This window comes from Podarcis pityusensis (genome assembly GCF_964106645.2).
Source record: "Podarcis pityusensis genome assembly, chromosome: 2".
NCBI lineage: Eukaryota > Metazoa > Chordata > Lepidosauria > Squamata > Lacertidae > Podarcis > Podarcis pityusensis.
Genome location: NC_138029.1, coordinates 102,417,156 through 102,438,556, shown reverse-complemented (window position 1 = coordinate 102,438,556; position 21,401 = coordinate 102,417,156). Strand labels below are relative to the sequence as shown.

General features: G+C 43.2%; 1 protein-coding gene across 1 annotated transcript in view; it reads right to left on the bottom strand.

The window, feature by feature from the left end:
* LOC308471592 (cadherin-related family member 3-like) overlaps positions 1 to 21,401 on the bottom strand; it is a 49,929-nt gene that overhangs the window by 18,390 nt on the left and 10,138 nt on the right. Inside the window, exons 3-9 of the mRNA XM_080995786.1 lie at positions 17,818 to 17,918; positions 11,665 to 11,775; positions 10,318 to 10,514; positions 9,066 to 9,243; positions 6,856 to 7,018; positions 5,241 to 5,343; positions 3,945 to 4,043 (exon numbers count right to left, since the gene is read on the bottom strand). Coding sequence (XP_080851912.1) covers positions 3,945 to 4,043; positions 5,241 to 5,343; positions 6,856 to 7,018; positions 9,066 to 9,243; positions 10,318 to 10,459 — 685 coding nt within the window. The 5' untranslated portion in view covers positions 10,460 to 10,514; positions 11,665 to 11,775; positions 17,818 to 17,918. The remainder of the gene's footprint in view (positions 1 to 3,944; positions 4,044 to 5,240; positions 5,344 to 6,855; positions 7,019 to 9,065; positions 9,244 to 10,317; positions 10,515 to 11,664; positions 11,776 to 17,817; positions 17,919 to 21,401) is intronic.

The following is a 21,401-nucleotide window of genomic DNA, read 5'->3' as shown; positions in this document are numbered from 1 at the left end:
ATGCAGCATTTTAAAGTAGCCGATAAGTCAAGACCGTAAGGGGAGGGAAACATAAAGGTTAGACTGAGTCCAAACCAAATGCCAGGCGGAAAGATGTCAAGGCCCTGCGGAAAGATGTCAAGTCCCACAGGGCCCTAGTCTCTTGTGACAGAGGGTTCAACCAAGTCGGGGCCAGTACTGAAAAGGCCCTGGCCCTAGTTGAGACCAATCTAATGACCTTGCAATCTAATGACCTTGCAATCTAAGGTCCTTGTCATTTGTGGACCTTAAGGTCCTCCGCGGGGCATACCAGGAGAGGCGGTCCTGTAGGTACGTGGGTCCTAGGCCACATATAGTGTACTGCTTACTAAATAGCCCTAAAATGTCACAAAACAAGGACTTCCAGGATAATATTTGTATTCCCTAACAGGAATTGAGGTCGGATTAAGCAACTGTGGGTTCAGATTCAATGGCTTGGGTAAAAGATGGACTTAAGTTGTCCCCCCACCCTTGGCTGTTGCATTTGGCTCTGGCCATACCATCAGACCAGCAGCTGTCTGGCTCTTCCTCCTAAACCCTCTGTTGGAGGACACATTTGCGTATGCTTTGTCGCCTGTCCTGGCCTCCCTAAACTGCTCTGCTTCCTCAGGTGCCATGGAGGATGCTATCCCATCTGCAGTGCTGAAGTACGATTCAGTTGTCAGCCAAAACAGCTTTCGTACATGGAATGGGGAGGAATTCCAGCTTGTCTTTCAAGCTGCAATATGTTTTGTATCAGCTCCGCTCTGGCCCCTGGCTTCTATCCTACCTCCCATACATAGGTCTCCGCCTCTTTGCAGCATCTGCATCAGATCTCAGTAAGTTGCTGCCACCGTTGTCCTTTTCCCGCAGTGTCCTCTTAAATGTTCAGAGCAATGGAACATAATAAGACTGAAAGGAGCCCAGACCAACGGCAGGAGGAGATGCTGACCGATTAAAATCTGAGGTCCATAGGCGAGACCCACATGAGTCCAGCCTGAAACCGTTTGGGATTTCTGAAATAGCGTGCCTAGTGTTCATGTAAATGCAGCAAGCAGACACCAAGTAGTGACTAACTAACGTGGTTCTGTTTATTAGTGAACTGTTTAAAACAGCTGCCCCAGTTGCCAGTTCATTTCCAGCCCCAATTCAAGGTGTTCACATTAGTGTTCCAACCCCTAAAGGTCTTAGGCCCCCAAAACCTAAAAAATCACCTTCTTCACTCTAAGGTGTTAAGATCAGCAGAGGGGGCCATTTTGGTTGTTCCACCAGCCTCAGAAGCTCAGGTAGAGGGTATTCTCTGTGGTAATCCCCAAATTGTGGAACTCATTCCCCACAGAGATGCATCTGGTACCTTCATTACATACGTTTGAAGGGCACAATTCCCAGAATGTTTCCAGGCACAATTCAAAGTGTTGGTGCTGACCTTTAAAGCCCTAACAGCCTCGGCCCAGTATACCATCGCTCAGACCGGCCACTGCCGAGGGCCTTCTGGCAGTTCCCTCACTGCGAGAAGCGAAGTTACAGGGAACCAGGAAGTGGTGAATTATTGTATTTTAATATTTTACTGGAAGCCACCCAAAGTGGCTGGGGAAGCCCAATCAGATGGGTTGGGTATAAATATATTATTATTATTATTATTATTATTATTATTATTATTATTAATTATATAGCTTTCGGCAAATGCTGAATACACACCTCAAGCGTCAAAAGCCAGGTCAAAGAGGTGCACCTCAGTACCCACCTAATTTCTAGAATAGTAAGTTGTTTGAAGCTGCCTATAATATTGTGTTTTAATTGTAAAATGACCCAGGACTTAAGGGTGACGGGTGGGCAAAGGAGAAGAGGAGGAAAAAAATGTTTCCACTACCTTTTATGTCTACGAAGCCTGAGCTGAAACCTTTGCAGTCAGACAAAAGGTGTCCACTACTGGGCCTTGGTTCCGCTAACAAAGCGTGTAGCATAGGAATATGCCTTACAGTTGTATCTCGGGTTAAGTACTTAATTCGTTCTAGAGGTCCGTTCTTAACCTGAGGTACCACTTTAGCTAATGGGGCCTCCTACTGCTGCCGCGCAGCCGGAGCACAATTTCTGTTCTCATCCTGAAGCAAAGTTCTTAACCCGAGGTACTATTTCTGGGTTAGCGGAGTCTGTAACCTGAAGCGTATGTAACCTGAAGCGTAATCAGGCCACCTAATTGAGTATGGTATACACACTGACTGTCAGCAGCTGTCCATGGCTTCAGCCAGAGGCCTCTTCCCATTCTACCTGGAGATGATGGTGAATTACTCTTCCACATGCCAAGCAGGTGCTCTCCCACTGAGCCCTTCCCCTCAAAAAAACACAACAGCAGGTTTAAAATGCAGCTCATATTGCACAAGTACATACAGTGGTACCTCGGGTTACAGATGCTTCAGGTTACAGACTCCACTAACCCAGAAATAGTACCTCGGGTTAAGAACTTTGCTTCAGGATGAGAACAGAAATTGCGTGGTAGCGGCACAGCAGCAGCGGGAGGCCCCATTAGCTAAAGTGGTACCTCAGGTTAAGAACAGTTTCAGGTTAAGAATGGACCTCCAGAACGAATTAAGTTCTTAACCTGAGGTACCACTGTACTAAGAGTTTCTCTCATTTCCACATTGTAACTCTGTTAAACATAATAGAAAGCCAATACTTTTACGTGGGTATGAAATTAACCTTTCAATAAAGCATAAAAAGCTAACCTGAGCACTTCTCAAGCTCGAGTTTAAAATAGAGCCATTATGAGGGCTCCTGAAAGGCTGCCAACTTTTCTCCTTGAAAAACTACTGTAAGCGAATTGCATTTCCCTCGTGGCTTCCGGCACAATGTGATTGAGCTTTTCCGTTTATCATGAAGCTGTTTCGGATCTTTTTAAACAAGATGGGGAGGTGGTGGTTAAAAGGAAAGTAATTTCGTGTGTGTGTGTGTGTGTGTGTGTGTGTGTGCCTTTTTCTTTTGCTGTCAGCAGCGGATCCGTGTATGTGTCAAACTTCATCAGAGAAAATTACTTTAAATATTTCAGATTGCTATATTGTGTTCAAATTATATAGTTACCAAGACCCCATACAAGGCAATTTTGTACTAATGTAAAAAAATAAATAAATGCAGCTCATTCTTTTGGCCTTTTTATGGGCACTGCTATAAAGGAAGTTATAGCATCGTGATGTTCCTGTATTTTTTTTATTTTCACCTACCTGATTTCCACCCTCCCTCAACTGATTCAAGTCAATGCCCATTGCTATAGCTCAGTGGTACACAGGTCACACACTCTGCAAACAGAAGGCTCTGAGTTTGATCCCCCACATCTCCCGCTAGCAACAATTTAGTAGCTGGTGAAAGAAAAGACCTTTGCCTGAGACCTTGGAGAGCTACTTCCAGTCAAAGATGACAATATTGGGGGCCTAGGTGGAGAAATATGACTAATGGCAACGGTATCCAGTTCAAATTTCAAGTCAAGGCCAGTAAAAGTGTGAATAATTATGGATACTTATGAGCAGGTGACAACCTTCCTTCCTTCTTTCTTTCCTTCCTTCCTTCCCATAATTTCTATTCCATGCCTTCAATGTAATTTTAAGTTCCAAAGGCGACTAATAATAAGCAAGAAACAATAAGAGTATAATTTTTAAGAAATAGAAAATAATAAAATAAACCATACACACTAACACAGAGAACTGCAATTTTTATAATTTTATAATTACAGTGTTACAATTATCACAGTATAATGATCATTGCCATGTTATGACTTAATTTCTCTTTATTTTGAGCTTCTGGTTCAAGTTTAGTACAGCAGCTCTCGTGCTATGCTCAAGTTTTGCTTTATTTGTTGTGTCTTTATTCATATGCTTCTCTGAGCTTTTTTTATAAGGCAAAGCGGTTAATATATTTTACTTAATTTTAAAAAGGAACAATCAAATATTGTGACGTACCTCCAGCTGTTTCAGGAACAACAAACGCATAATCTGCTTTACTAAATGCCGGCCCAAATTCATTGACAGGTAAGACTTCCACAATTATTGTAGCAGTTACTAATAAAAGAACAAGCAGACCAGCATTTTCCAAGTATTAACCTGAGAATTCACCCAGCTGACAGCAAATAGGAAAACAACCAACAGGAGAGTAAATTGAAACAAGAGGCCCAGATCTTCATTGTGTCAGAGGGAGCCAGTGTGTTGGTTAGAGTGGACTAGGACTAGGACTTGGGATGCCATAATTCAATCCAAACTGGAGCACGAAACTCTCTGGGAGACCATGAACCAATCACTGTGCTGCAAAGGGTTGTTGCAAGAATAACATGGAGAAGGGAGAACCATATATACTACTTTGAGCTCCTTGGACAATATATGGGATCCAGGTGTCATGATAAATAAATACTAAGCTATGGCCAGTATTTCATTCCCAGAATCAAGGCAGAGTGGGCCTCAAAAGTGCCACTTACTATTTCATAGTCCTAGTGAGAGATTTTACTTTCTTGGGCTCCATGATCACTGCAGATGGTGACAGCAGTCACGAAATTAATAGATGCCTGCTCCTTGGGAGAAAAGCAATGACAAACCTAGACAGCATCTTAAAAAGCAGAGACATCACCTTGCTGACAAAGGTCTGTATAGTTAAAGCTATGGTTTTCCCAGTAGTGATGTATGGAAGTGACAGCTGGACCATAAAGAAGGCTGATCGCCGAAGAATTTATGCTTTTGAATTATGGTGCTGGAGGAGACTCTTGAGAGTCCCATGGACTGCAAGAAGATCAAACCTATCCATTCTGAAGGAAATCAGCCCTGAGTGCTCACTGGAAGGACAGATCATGAAGCTGAGACTCCAATACTTTGGCCACCTCATGAGAAGAGAAGACTCCCTGGAAAAGACCCTGATGCTGGGAAAGATGGAGGGCACAAGGAGAAGGGGACGACAGAGGACGAGATGGTTGGACAGTGTTCTCAAAGCTACTAACATGAGTTTGACCAAACTGGGGGAGGCAGTGGAAGACAGGAGTGCCTGGTGTGCTCTGATCCACGGGGTCACGAAGAGTCGGACATGACTAAACAACTAAACAACAACAACAACAAAGGTTCCAAACCTAAAGTTGGGGCAAGTTGGGGGGGGGCCCTAAGAAGACATAGCGAAAAGATGGATTCCCCACACTAGAATCTCAAAGGAGGACATGGTCAGAAGAGCAAAAGGCATGGCATGCTAAGAAACACTTGGGTTCTTATTAAAATTCTCACCTGTGTGTGACGGAATTGCATCATCAAAAACAGAGAGAGTCATTTCATGAGTGCTGCCAACTGCAAGATTCCGTGGGTCTTCATAGTCCAAATATTGTGTTACCTTCCAACATAGCAAGAGTGAACAATTAAACCAAGCAGCATAATATCAAAGGCAGATTGAAGCTCATGCATATTTCAAATTAACAGTTAAATGTATCTCACATTTCCCTGTTAGAAATGCAGATGCAACTATGGATAAGACTCAACCAGGGGCAATTTCACACTTGGAGGACTGCTAGAAAGAACACTTGGCTCCAGTTTCCGTAGGAATGCAGAACTGAAAGGAAGTATGTGCTGGTCCTACCCATCACCTGGAGGATGAAACACTGCTGGGTTGTCTGTGTGTGTGTGTGTGTGTGTGTGTGTGTGTGTATGAATCTTGGGAGCTTGAATGCGGAACGGAGTTTGTGTTATTATCACAAGCTGTTACTTGTAAACTGCCTTGAGAATCATTTGATTGGAATGCAGGGTATAAACCACCAGGTCCAGATGGCATGACGGCATCCACCTGAGAGTTCCCAGAGAACTCATGTGAAATTGCTGATCCAGTAACAAAAGTATGTATTTGTCCCTAAGATCGGCTTCCATACCTGACAACTAGAAAATGGCAATGAAATGCTATTTAAAAAGCGTGGTGGTGGTGGTGGTGGTGGGGAACGTGGGGGATCTTGGTAATTACAGGCCAGTTTGCTAAAAAATAAAAGGGTGAATGCAAATATCATCATCTTCATCATCACCTTATTCTTACACAACACCCTTTCTCCAAAAGAAGGCCAGAGTGGCTCAAACTATGCATATTATCGGACAGTGATGGACAGCCAGGAATGGCGTTAGCTCCCACTTGCCACTCAGTGGCAAGCCCAGGCTTGTTGCTGCATAACAAATAATAATAAATTTATTATTTATACCCTGCCCACTCTGGGTGGCTTCCAGCAGAATAGAAAAACATAATAAAACATTAAATGTTTAAAACTTTCCAATACTGGTCTGCCTTCAGATGTCTTCTTTAAAAAATGCTTATATAATATACTTACATTATATTATATTTATATAATATACTTATATTATTATAACATATTATATTATTATAATATTACATTTATATAATGCTTAATTGTAATAAAACCTCAAACTGGTTTACAAAAAGAATAAGATTATCAATAAAAACTGTTAAAAAAATAATATTCAAAAATAGTAAGCTAAGACCAGAAATTGGCTTGATTCTGCTGCAAAAGGGGGGTGGGAAGAACCCCACCATTGCCAGACTAAAGTTCGTGCATTTTACTAAAGGAATCTTTTCCCCAGCTATCCTGGGAGGTCCAGTAGCATCCATGAGCTCCCTTAGATCAGGTCAATCTAATTGTCCCTCTAGCCCAATATGGTTTATTCTGTTCTGACTGGCTGACTAGAGTTTCAGACCTGCCATGGGCTTCTTTCACCTGGACACGCCAGGGATCTAACCTGGGATGTTCTGCATGCAAAGCAGGTAATCTGCCACTGAGCTATGATGGATCCTCCCTTGTTCAGCTCCTGTGTCCTTGACTTATCTTCTCCCACATCTTCATTTACTCACCCGAATGGCATTTTTAGCACCTGGAACTTGTTCAAACAGCTTTCCAGCACCAACCGGGCCACTGTTGGGTTCATAATGGAGTTCATCGGGAGGATTGTCCGTATCGTGACATCTGACATTAGCAACCACTGTATTAATTGCAATAACTTCTCTGCTGGTATATCTGATTAAAAGGAAGTCATCAAAATGTGACATGCTTGTTCCAGCAACCTCAGTTTTCTTCTCTAAATGTCCATCAAATCAGAAGCCGTTAATGATCGTGCCTATCATTTTAAGATAATGTTCCACAAGGTGCTCAGACTGGGAGAATCTGGATGTGTAACTTTGCAAGGCACACTGCAATTTATACTGACTATAATCCGTCTGAAATTTTTTATACCCAGTAGTTCAAGTGCAACCATGGCAGGAGTATAATGGAACCCTATTTTATAGTCCTATAACTGCACTGTCATGAATGCTTCTTTTAAACATATTTGTAAGAGTCAATTCAACAGAAAGAAAAGACTTAACCTGACTACTTTTCCCTCACATTTTTAGGGGGATTCCAACAAGATTTCCCCCTCTCGTAAGCACTACAGTGCTACTCACAAATTTTCAGAATAAATGGAAGTGGGTTGTAGTCTCCTTAAAACAATACAGTGGTACCTCGGGTTACAGGCGCTTCAGGTTACAGACTCCGCTAAGTCAGAAATAGTACCTCGGGTTGAGAACTTTGCTTCAGGATGAGAACAGAAATCGTGTGGCGGCGCCCCGGCGGCAGCAGGAGACCCCATTAGCTAAAGTGGTACCTCAGGTTAAGAAAAGTTTCAGGTTAAGAACGGACCTCCGGAACGAATTAAGTTCTTAACCCAAGGTACCACTTTGCGGCTGGTGCCCATTGGGACTTGCAGGGTGGGTAAGAAGACCAACAGTAGGTGGAGACAGAGACAAAGACAGAGACAGAAAGAGGTGAGTACGGTAATTCTAGTTTTGCCCTTATCCTCCTGCCTGCTAAGTTCTACAAGGGCAACACTGAGGCTGCCTACACACTTCCTATTTTGCAGAGCGAAAAATCAGTTTCTCTCAACACACATCCTCAACAAGATTGCAGATCTTGCGGTCGAGACAGGTGGGTGCAGTTACTTGATGTAAATGTAAAGGGACCCCTGACCATTAGGTCCAGTCATGACCGACTCTGGGGTTGTGATGCTCATCTCGCTTTATTGGCTGAGGGAGCCGGTGTACAGCTTCCAGGTCATGTGGCCAGTATGACTAAGCCACTTCTGGTGAACCAGAGCAGCGCACAGAAATGCTGTTTACCTTCCCGCCGGAGCGGTACCTATTTATCTACTTGCACTTTGACATGCTTTCGAACTGCTAGGTGGGCAGGAGCAGGGACTGAGCGACAGGAGCTCACCCCGTCGTGGGGATTCGAACCGCCAATCTTCTGATCAGCAAGTCCTAGGCTCTGTGGTTTAACCCACAGCACCACCGCAAACCCTCCCCTTGATTAGATTATGCATTTCATAACCTTCCCCTTGCTATCGTGGTATATGCCCACCTACGTCGTCATTGGTCAGGTATAGACACACACCCATACACCCATTGCTGAGACAGCATGCATCTGTTTTCAAATAGGCTCACTGTGGGGTAATACAGCATCAATCTGCAATGAGCTTTTATTTTCAGAACTAGCTTGACAAGTGCTTTTCAGGGGGGGGGGGTGCAATCAGTCTAGACCAGGCAAAGGCAAACTCCGGCCCTCCAGATGTTTGGGACTACAATTCCCATCATCCCTGACCACTGGTCCTGTTAGCTAGGGATGATGGGAATTGTGGTCCCAAACATCTGGAGGGCCAGATTTTGCCTATGCCTGGTCTAGACTGTGTGTGAACTAGGTAGGACAAAGCAAGAATTTAGTCCCCACTGGTTCTAGAAGAAAAATGTGCATTTGCAGCCTGAGACTAAGGAAATGGAACCTGACAGGCAGTGCCACCAACTGGACTGCTTGTCAGAAAGAAGGCAGGCAGGTGGGGGCTGCCTGGGGGCAGACTGAATATGGTGGGGCAGGGCTCCATTTGCTCCATTGGCATGGGGTATTTCTTTGGCCCATTTGTTTGATTGTTGTCAATGAGCTTCTTTATATTTTTTGAACATCTATGTGAAGGAAAATATATTATGAGAAAAACATAGCTAACCATTTGCTGCCATTTCTTGACTCACTAGCTCACCTGTATACATACTGATGACAGAATGGCACATTGTCATTGATTCCATGTACATTCACTATCACAGGAATGCCTGCACACCTCCAGGTACTGCTGCAAGCCACAACGGTGAATGACTGAGCACTGATAAATCCAGCCTCTTCCATGTCCAGTCTAGATGCAATTAGTAGAGTACCACGAGCTGCAAAATAGTTAGGATAATGATGATGATGATGATGATCTGTGGCCTGGAACATTTAGTAATTCTTACTAAACTATGAACCTGCCCATAATCTAAGACCTCCGCCTGATGTTCTGCTTGTGTGCCCATTACTGAAATTGGTTACGTTAATGAACACGTGAGCGGGGCCTTCTTGGTGGTGGCCCCACAGTTACAGAATTCTCTTCCAGTTAACATTTCCTTGGCGTATTCTATTCTGGAATTCATTAAGTTTTCAGAAACTCCTATTTTAACTTATAAGCACATTAGGGGAGCCCTGCTGTGTCAAGCCCAAAGCCCACCTAATCTAGCATCCTGTTCTTAACGTGGCCAACCAGATGTCTAGGGAAGCCTGAAAGCAAATGGGCACCAGCAATGGTAAAAGACCATAGCTCCATGGTACAACACATCCTTGGCATCCCAAAGGCCTCAGGTTAAGGCTCGAAAAAGTCTTACCTGAAGCCCTGTAATGCAGCTGCCGTTCAGTGTTGACAATATTTAGCTACCGTAGAATGATGGTCTGACCTGGTATTAGAGGAAGTAGAGCAGAAACAGGACTAGGAGACTCCAGGGATAGGCAGTGGGCCTCCAACAGGGGTATCAGCAGCTGCCTAAGGTACGATGCTGATGCTTGGGTCCTGCCCTGTAACATCCCAAGCGGCTCTTTGCATATTCCATGGGATATGCTGCCCCTTGTAGAAGATACAAACTTCATATTTTGCAACATTTTGGTTGGTCCTCTTAAAGCCATCACCCACTGAAATAATGGTATCCCCCCTCCCCCTTATGCACCACACACCTTGGCTACCTTTGTTTTTCACATAAGCTAGCTTTTGCCAGTCTCGTGCCCTCCAGATATTTTGGACTACAGTTCCCATCAGTCTTAGCCAGCACAGTCGGCTTGGGCTTATGGGAATTGTAGTCCAAAACATCTGTTCCAGGAGAATTATGTAGATTGACAGTGAGCTGTCCTCTTCTCCTGTGGTTGTAAGAAAAAAACAAAGGATTTAGGGTAGGGGTGGGGTTTTGCCAGGATTCACATCCGTCATGGCTTACCTTTGTCAATCATGAAGTAAGGATTGCTTGGATCAAGAACGAAGGTGATAGGATCCATTGGATCTTCTCCCGCAGCATGGCACTTGCCAACTGTCATCCCAATGGGAATTTCTTCATCCAAAGTAATGTCCACCAGAGCCATTGAAACCGAGTCTTCTGTCCTAGGAGTCAATCTGCCTTTCCCAATACTGAAAAAACTAGAAAGGCAACACAGCTTATAAACAGTAGTTACAATGTACAGCTCAGCAGCGGATCATATCTTTTTCACTGAGCCAGCACAGTCTCAGTCTTCACTTTAGCAAGTGTGGATATGACACTAATTATCCAAGATGTGGCAGCTTTATAATTCCCATATTGACAGTGGGAAGATGAGGATGAAATAGTTATGCACTGGGCAGAGGAAGTTTTGAAGTGGGGACTCTCAGGCCTATAGTTCCTTCTCTCAGGTACCACTACGCTTATTTAAGGAGCTTAGAAGAGTTTGGATTTGATATCCCGCTTTATCACTACCCGAAGGAGTCTCAAAGCGGCTAAAATTCTCCTTTCCCTTCCTCCCCAACAACAAACACTCTGTGAGGTGAGTGAGGCTGAGAGACTTCAGAGAAGTGTGACTAGCCCAAGGTCACCCAGCAGTTGCATGTGGAGGAGTGGGGAAGCGAACCCGGTTCACCAGATTACGAGTCTACTGATCTTAACCACTACATCACACTGGCTCTTAGGTGGGGACAGATCAATAACTGAAGGATTTCGGGGGTGGGGTGAGATAGAGAGAGAGAGAGAGAGAGAGAGAGAGAGAGAGAGAGAGAGAGATGGGTGTGGTACAAAAAAAATAAAATTATTCTTATTATTTCAGATTTTTAGACAATCTGTGCTCCCAAGCAGAAAGGTGATATGGTTTTCCACACATGGCAATAAGGAACTTATATTTCCATGGCTGTGAAGGGAAGATAGCTGTGGGTGCCTGTGTGCATTTTCCTTTTTAAATAATCTTGAAAGCAGCATAATGAAACCGTAATGATAACAATAAAATCTTCCCCACTATTATCCCTAGTCTGGCTATAGTAGTTTTAGTAACATCTCTGAAATCTGCAAAACCTTTTGGACTAGCAGAGGCCATACTGGGACTAGGATGGGGTGGGGGAAATGAGCACCTGTTTCCACAGGTGAGACAGCGGAAAATGGATAGCTGTTCCTACATTCCAAGCCCAGCCCCGCAGTCCTACTATGTTCCTACAGGAAGCTCTAGAGACTTTATTCCACCATCAAGGGTCTCTTAAAAAGTCTATCAATTATATACAAGCACAAGATACACACCCTATAGAACCAAGCACTACTTTGGATGCTTACGTGCAATTAAGATAGACGTCCCCACTGTGCTTTACTTCCACAAGAAACACTTTGATATATCCAGTCGCAGAGAGACCTTCCGGATCAGCAACAGTCACCTTCACTGAATAGCTGTAAACAAATTATATATTTATCTACCGCAGTGATATCCTGCTCTCCCCCCACCCCAAATAACCCCAACACCATTCTCTGACATCAGAAACAGGGGTATCCAGAAAGTAACAGGAACACCTATCAATCTTCCAGGACACTCTGTAACTGACCTTTATCAAGCAATTCAATTATGTCACCTGTGGGTTACATCAAGATTGCTGCTGTGCTGTTGTGTTTTTTTTAATCACACTACATGTGCTAATTAGTTTACTAATGCCAGGCTGTTTGCATTAGCACCAACACTACCATGTTAATTGGCCACTCTGCTGCGTTGTTAATTGGTTACTGTAACTATTTTGCTTTCAGGTAGCTGTCACTTTCTGCTCTTTTTGCATTTCATTTCCTCTGGCCTCAATTCTCTGCATTCTCTACTCTTCCCCTCCCCCCTCCGTGTGTCTGTCTTGCCAATTTAGGATCGTAAGTCGTGCAGTTGATGAAATGGACTGTGTTGCGTGAAAGTTCATGCCATAATAAGCTTGTTGGGATTTAAGGTGCCAGAAGACTCTTAAGGTCTTTGGTTTTGTGGAATCCACCTCTTTTGATGAATTTATACTGTTCCATTCAGGTGGTAAGGTTTCGTTGGCTGTTATAATTTTAAAGGTTTTACCACTTTTCATAATTGCTTGTTGCATTGTTGTAACTCACCCTGGGACTTTATGGTGAAGGGCACGTAAGAAATAAAAATAATAAAAATTGGTGCCAGGTGCTCAGAAGGCTTCTTCCCATATAAACCTGCCAAACAGCTTAAGGTCCACCATTCTATGTCCCTGCCTTTGCTTTGGAAAGGACCATGACTTAGTGGCAAAACAGCTGAGTTGCATTCAGAAGGTCCCAGGCTCAATCCCTAGTATCTCTAGATAGGCCTGGTAATGTCCCTGTCTGAAAACCTGGAGAGCCGTAACCAGTCAGTGAAGACAATACTGAACGAGATGGACCAATGGTGTGACTCAGTATAAGGCAACTTCCTGTGTTCCTGTACTCAGAGGTGATGCAAGTGGCCACTAGGAAAGGAGGTTTCTGAGTAACTCTACCCTAGGAATGTTGTCCTGATTGTGACTCTACCTACTATCTTGAATTAAATATACTTCAGGGGCCAAGGGAAGGCTTTCTGGTTTATCCAAGAGCTTTTGTTTGATGGTTTGCATAGTTGTTTTCAGTTACTGATTACTGCTTCTATCATCTGTGGTTGGCTGGTACCGCTTAGTTTTCCCTGCCGCTATTTCATCTGCTGAGGTTTGGTTTTATATATGTTATATTCATACTCATAAAATTTATACACCACTTGATTGCGTCAACAGACTTTGCAGCTGGGGTGAATTAGATTGGAATTCAAAGGCTTTATTCATGCAGGAACGATTTACAGGATGAGTGGAAAGAGGAAATAGAGGACATCTTATCTGGAGAGAACAGTAGACAAAATGGCTCAGCTTTTAGGGTTGGAGTTAATTTAGACTACAAGCATAAGCAGAATGGCTAGATCATCATCTTGAGAAGGAAGTGTATTTGCTTTCCTCCAACAGTTTGTACAATAAACCTCAAAACAGTTTACGAAAGAGATTAAACAATAAAATTATCACAAAGGAAAAAAATCACAAAAATACATACACATTTTGTATGTGTGTATTTTAGACATACAAAAGTCTAAAATACTAAAACAAGTTAAAACTCAAATCAGCTTTCTAAGCATCTGGGAGGAGCCCAGTTGCGCTAGCATAAGTCCTCGCTCAGGCTTCTGCTAGTAGGACCAGATAGTTGAATCAGGTCCCATGAAATTATCTCATCCTCTTTACTAATAATAAGCCAAATAAGCCAAGATAGGACTGTTTGAACATGGGCATTGTGTTGTAGAAATGCAGCAGAAACAGCCTCTAAATAAACGACCTACACAGAAAGCCGAATATGTCCATGGGCAACTTTCCGCTCCTTCTGTATAGTACCATTTCTCTATCTTCTCTTTGTCTATCTTAGCTAGTTAAATCACATCTAATTGAAAAACTCTCTAGAGTAGAAACTTTGTCTCTCACAATATTTTGTTTCAGCTTTGAAAGGTACAGCAAGTGGTGGCTTCAATTGTTACTTTAGCCTGCTGGAGTAAAACTAGAATGATAAACAATGAGTGCCTGTAATTGGAAAGTGAATAATTAGATCAGAAAGTTTCTTCTGGATGAGCAGAAAGCTCTGCAGTCTCTCTGGGAATATGATGAAGAGCTTTCCAGATCTCATTTGGGTAACAGTCCCTCTTCCACTTGACAAAGAGGAGGGAGCAAGAGGGGATATATGCATACTTTCCCTAGACATGTTCATGCATTTCCAAGTCATCCAAGTAAGAAATGCTCTGATTAAAAAAGACACACCTTCTATTTTTAAACAACACCAGGCGGTATTAATATGCAGGTAGAGGGAAATGACTAATTAATGTAGTTCAGCCTTATTAACATACAGCTATAACCCTGTTGCATCCTGCAAGGGCTGGTGAGGTCAGCATTGAGGTAGTTAGAATTAATTAGACATCTCCCAGGCTCCCTCCACCCCGCTCTGAATTCAGGCACATCCTGAATCCCACCAGAAGGATAGATACAGAGCTAAAAGCTGAAGGTCTTTTAAGCTTATGAACGAAAACAAACAAACCCTGCAATAAGCAAGAAATCTATTAATAGCAATACTAGTTTTTTCCATCCTGTCATTTTCAAATGCCTAATTTAAATTTATTTTTGCATACACACATGAATCAACTGTTCTTCTAAGCTTTGGGCAAAAATCAAAATGTTTTTGTTCCCTTAGTTTTGCTTCCCAACTCACCCTGATTTACGTCCTTGACTAAACTGTGGGGCGATGTCACGTGATACGACCACATGATGTGGAACTTCCACACTGAAAGGGTCAGGAAGCGGGTGATGTAATGATTTGACACACCTGTTGTTTTGTTACTCCTTATGAGTCACAGGAAGGCTATGATATATAATGAATTGAAAAGGAGGTTCAAAATAACTTTTTTTAAAAAAACAACAACCAAAAGCTTTTCTTTTGGAAATTATAGGGGCAGAACTACCTAAATTGTATAGAAATTTATTTATGTATGCTACTACAGCAGCAAGAATACTACTTGCCCAAAAGTGAAAAGAAGCAGAAGTCCCAGCAAAGGAAGAACGGATACAAAAACTTACGGAATATGCAGAAATGGCGAAACTTACTGGAAGAATAAGAAATCAAGATAAACTTTTTTATATAAAAGAATGGAAATGGTTTATTGAATATTTACAGATAACTTACAAACAGATAAAAACATTGGCAGGATTATTGTAATAACCTGCAGTTTCATAAGAGTATATATTTAAAGTAGATAATTAAATGAGCAAATTAAATGAATTTGGATATGCAGAAGAGTTAAAAAAATAAATTTAAGGAACTACAGAATGAGGGGGAGGGAAGTCAATTCTTTGAAATGTTAAATTGATTATAAAACTAATGAAATGTATAAACTTGAAAAGTATAAATAAAAGTTTTTTTTTTTAAAAGGAATGCTGTGGGAGTTGGTTGTAATGATAGGATCAGTGGTGACTTGAGGAAAAAGTCACTTAGAATCATAGAATCATAGAATCATAGAGTTGGAAGAGACCACAAGGGCCATCGAGTCCAACCCCCTGCCAAGCAGGAAACACCATCAGAGCACTCCTGACATATGGTTGTCAAGCCTCTGCTTAAAGACCTCCAAAGAAGGAGACTCCACCACACTCCTTGGCAGCAAATTCCACTGTCGAACAGCTCTTACTGTCAGGAAGTTCTTCCTAATGTTTAGGTGGAATCTTCTTTCTTGTAGTTTGGATCCATTGCTCCGTGTCCGCTTCTCTGGAGCAGCAGAAAACAACCTTTCTCCCTCCTCTATGTGACATCCTTTTATATATTTGAACATGGCTATCATATCACCCCTTAACCTCCTCTTCTCCAGGCTAAACATGCCCAGCTCCCTTAGCCGTTCCTCATAAGGCATCGTTTCCAGGCCTTTGACCATTTTGGTTGCCCTCCTCTGGACACGTTCCAGTTTGTCAGTGTCCTTCTTGAACTGTGGTGCCCAGAACTGGACACAGTACTCCAGGTGAGGTCTGACCAGAGCAGAATACAGTGGCACTATTACTTCCCTTGATCTAGATGCTATACTCCTATTGATGCAGCCCAGAATTGCATTGGCTTTTTTAGCTGCCGCGTCACACTGTTGGCTCATGTCCAGTTTGTGGTCAACCAAGACTCCTAGATCCTTTTCACATGTACTGCTCTCAAGCCAGGTGTCACCCATCTTGTATTTGTGCCTTTCATTTTTTTTGCCCAAGTGCAATACTTTACATTTCTCCCTGTTAAAATTCATCTTGTTTGTTTTGGCCCAGTTCTCTAATCTGTCAAGGTCGTTTTGAAGTGTGATCCTGTCCTCTGGGGTGTTAGCCACCCCTCCCAGTTTGGTGTCATCTGCAAATTTGATCAGGATGCCCTTGAGTCCATCATCCAAGTCGTTGCTAAATTTTAATTTTTTTAAAAAAGAGACCTCTACCCACTGACCACCTCTTCTCACCGGAAATCCTCTTCTTGATCAGGCCATGGGTCTATCTAGTTTAGCATCTTGTTCTCACAGTGGCCAACCAGAAAATGCCACCAAGGGAAGCCCACAAGCAGGACCTGAGTTCAACAGGACTCTCACCACTCTCACCAATTCCCACCAACTGGTATTCAGGGGCACACCTGCCTCCACCAGTGGAAGCAAAGTGTAGTTATTGTGCCCAGTTGACATTGTTTTATGTTTTGAATTGTTTTAATTGATGCCAGGGTTACTTTATTGTTTTTATGATATTTTATGCACTGCCCTGTGATTCATCGTGTGGTCCAGAAAAATTGAAATACTTTATTGTCACTTGTACAACTTGTATACAGGGAGATTACACGAGCACCCCCCACTCAGCTCTCTTAGTCTTAATTTCCCTTCATTTACTGACACCCACCCACACCAAACCCGAAAGTCAGTTGCCCTGTTGTTATCTTCTCATTCAGCAGCCTAACAGCCCACGGATAGAAGCTGTTTTTTACCCCGTTGGTGCAACTAATCATGTTTCTATATCTTCTGCCCGAGGGCAGGAGGTCAAGAAAGTGCCGGCCAGGGTGTGAATCATCCCTTAGAATTTTCCTCATCTCCTGAGGCAACGTTCTTCCGCTATTTCATCCAGCGGATTCATGGGACAGCCCATAATATCTTGTGCTGTATTCACCACCCTCTGTAGGCACTTCCTATCAGTTGATGTCAAGCCAGCGTACCACACTGTGATGCAGTATGAAAGGACAATTTCTATTGTGGACTGGTAGAAGGAGATCATCAAATGTTGATTGACATCGTTCTTTCGCAATACTCTGAGGAGATGGAGTCTCTGTTGGGCTTTCTTAACCACCTGGGTTGTATTGATTTTCCAAGTAAGGTCTTCACTGAGATAAACTCCTAGGAATTTAGAGGAAGAGACTCTCTCCACACAGCCCTCTCCGATGTACAACAGGGCTAGTTCTCCTCTCTTCCTCCAAAAGTCCAACACCATCTCCTTTGTCTTGCTGATATTAAGGTGCAAGTTGTTCCCTAGGCACCATGTAGATATTTTTTGGACCTCCCCTCTATACGCTGATTCATCTCCACCTGTTATTAACCCCATTATGGTGGTGTCCTCTGCAAACTTAATAATTGCAGTAGATGGGTCAGATGATACACATAATGCACAAATAATAAAATGGAACAGCATGTTGCTAAAGAAAAATCAAAACTTGTACTGTCCTTCCTCATGTCACAGGAAAAGCTGTCTTCCTTCCTTCCTTCCTTCCTTCCTTCCTTCCTTCCTTCTTCCTTCCTCCAAATGCTCTTGCAGTGTTTGTTCCCCCCACAAGCAACCACATGCGGGAAATAATTTTAAATGAAAAACAGTTGGGATTTTCTCCGCTTCTGAACAAAATAAAACCACAAAATAGATATCTGCTTACCTCTTTTCCCTGTGTGCAGATCTGAAGGTCTCTGTCGTAGAAATTGTCCCTGCACCATCAATCTTGAATACTGTGAGGTTCGGTGAGGTCTCGATAGAGAACTAGTAGGAAAGGGTGGCATCAATTTTTAAAATGTTACGGTTCATGCAAAATGTCAGAGGTTGGAAAACAATGATAGCAAAGAATAATCTGATATATTAGAAGTATTGCTGTGTTTGAATGCCCAGTCCATCCCTATGCAAGTGAACCCACAGGATAGTATCAATAGTAGAAGAGATCTCTATACAATCTATATAAATCTATTGAACTGTTATTCCCCTCTCCCCTCATAAAGCAACATTTATTTTCTGACTGGCTTTTCTGGAGGGTGGCTGAATTTGCTTTTGGTTGTCACCGGCTCTTTGTATTACTTTCTGATTTTGATTTAAATCCTATAGTAAGTCAAATGAAGGAAATTTCCTCATCCCCTCTATTCCCTTGCTCCCATAAGCCTCTCTGGAGAGTGGCAGGAGGGGGCCTGTGGGATGTGGCACAGGGGGACTTGCTGGGGAGAGAAGAAGAAATCCTTCTGTAAACTCCCTAAAGATCCAGTTCTGATTTACATCAGGGGGACAATAGCATCATCACCCGCAATGATTCTGTGGAGGAGTCTGCCCCTTGAGAGGAGTCTCTGGCTTGCTGGACTTAACGCCTTCCTTCTTGACACACAGAGTACTTCCGGTATATCCTTCCTTGTCCTTATAGAGTTTATAGCTGGAGATAACTGTTAAGTTGTGGGTGAACATATCAGATGACACAGCTCTTGTTTATTCACAGAACTGAACTGAAGGGTTCAGCCAGCCTGCTTCTATAGAGCTCCACTACAACGCAACAGCAGCAACTTTCTGTAACTATCCAATCACTGAACGTCACTTTCAATCCCTTATTTGCATATGTGGACCTGAGTGAAAACTATCTACAGTATCCCCCTGCTGGCCCAGGGTGAGAACTTCAGTACATAATAATAACCATGTCCCACAGGTTCTCTCCCTTCCACCAGGTTTCCACCCAGGGCCAGCCCTTCCATGAGGCAAAGTGAGGTAGCTACCTCAGGCAGAAAATTCTGAGGAGCAGAAAGTGGCTTGAAATGTGGGCCATGCAGTCTACATTCCTTCCCTAGGGCGTGGAGGTGGAGCTTTGTTCCATCACCAGTGCTTAAGGATGGTTCAGTTAACAGCCTAGTCAGATTTTGTGCACGGAGTGGGGAATGCCTTGTCCTTCACCTCAGGCAGCAAAATGGCTTGGGCCACTCCTGTGCCTGCTATTTCAATGCCATCGCCAAAGACCAACTGCTGTCCCCTAAGACCATTGTGCAAATTCATACGGATTGGCTTTCTTTTAATGTGAAAGAGAAGAGTTATGTCACAAAAGCTTTCCCCCCACCCCACCGCCCGCACAAACAAAGTGCGGCTGATGGCTTGTTACAGTCTGATATACTTCTGTTTACAAAAGGACTCACATGGTTACTAGGCAACAGGAAGACTGGAAGTCAGCTGGAGGAACAAGGAAGTTTCCTGCTTGAGTTTTTGGAACCATCACAGCCAGCAAGCGAGAACACAAATAGCCTCTGTATTAGAGCAATTGGCTTGACTTTATTATCAGCAGATGGACAGGCTGATGCTCCCTGGAAATTTTTTTAAGTCATTAAGCACACATTAAGGATTGAAAGCAATTTTTCAATCCAAGTGATTTCAATCCAAAATGGTTTCAATGAGAGAGCAAACATGTTGATTACCTCTCACTGAAATCTGTGAGATTTAGAAGTGCCTAAATTTATCTGGATTATGTTTTAGATACAGTATTACCACCTAATTTTGCCATATGTCTGGAATTTCCCGGACATAACCAGGATTTGGCCATTGGAAACAGGGCCCGAGCAGAAAGTGCTTGAATGTCAACACAAGTCTTTTCCCTAAAGTAGAACCACTGAAGTGAATGGACATGACTAACTGAAATGCATTGGTTTCAATGGGTCTACTGTGTGTGGGGCTGGATGAATACGACCAGTGCTTTATCTCAGCGCTGTGGGATTTGATAAGGTCACCCAGCGACATTAACAAAAATAATAATGTGCAGATCCTTCTAAAAGTGGATTAGTAGGCCATTGACATTTGAGGCACTAAAGGCGCACAGCTCCATCTCTGAAAATGGAAACTCCACAGAAAAATTAGCTAAGGCATTTCTGCTGTGGTCAGCAATGTTGTGAACTAGTCTGCCGCCTGGTGGCCAATTTGCCTTTAAAACCCAGGGATATGGTTTACAACTCACCACCACCACCTTTGTTCTGCTGTAGTAGTTCTCGAATTTCCGGGATCGAGTCTTAAGGAGGGTATGAATGTTCAGGAATCGTATGCACTGACAGAGCTTGCTGTGCCATTTCAAGAGAGGCTTATCTTTTTTGACAGGAGAAATGGTTGCAGCAAGATCGGGAAACAACACTGGCTCGTACTTTCATATTCTTTCTATGTCTCCATGCCTGTTATTCGAGCTGGGCAAAGCCAGTGTGTGTGGTTTATCACCATTTGTTAGAAAAGAGGCTGAGGAGTACTGCTCTGATGAGGAATGGGGGGAGCCTCCCCCTCCCCCTGCTCCTGACCAGGATCCTGAAGCTGCCCAGGAACAGTGGGACAGTATAGATTTGGAACAGTGGTTTGCAGAGGGGCATAGTTCTGAAGACAAAAGTTGGGAAGAACTGGGAGGCGAACAGCTAGGAGAAGAAGAACTGGGAGAGAGAGAGAGTTAACTGACTCTCTTTCTTGCTTGAAAGTCTACATCTGCCCAGTCCAAGGTCACGACAAGCAGATAAGGTGGCAGCCTAGAAAGCAAAGTGGTTGCGAGATCAGGTTGCAAGGCGCGGAAGTGACTAGGGGGGAAGTGGGTGGAAACCTTAACTGGGAACACCGTCATTCCGAGAATGGCTGCTTTGTTCTTTTGCTGTGATCATTAAAGACTCTTTAAATGGTAAGCGACTCTTTTTGCTTTGTCCTGCTTGTCTACGGCCAAAGGGGCGGAGGAAGCTGAGTCCTCGAAGCCTGACACCGTCCTACATTTGGAAAACGTGCTCTTGCACCCTCTGTTCTTCAGCATCCTTTGTAAAAGCCACCTTCTCCACAAATCCACACTTTAACAACACATTTTAACTCCCCCAAATCCACGGGGTGCCTGTGCTTCTGATATACAGTATGCAACTAGCTATACTGGATAATTACACCAGTAGCAAACACAATATGGAGCCACTGAGAAACGAGCAGGAGGTATCAGCATGCTTGGGGGTGTCTGCAGAAATACAAACAACTCTTGAGGGGGGCAAGCAAACAAAATGAAACAAACCCAGAAGCCAGAAGCCAGAACTGAAAAACAGAATTGGGAAACGCTCTAATGGTGCACCCTCTAAAAGGGCACGGCTGGTTGGCTGGCACATTGAACAGGAACACTTCTCTGCAACCTTTTGCTGCCGGTCCCACTTGTTAAAATTGTTTGTTTATAGAACCTTTTAATGAGGGTGAAAGAGGAAAGCGCAAAATATGGTCTGAAGCTCAGCATCA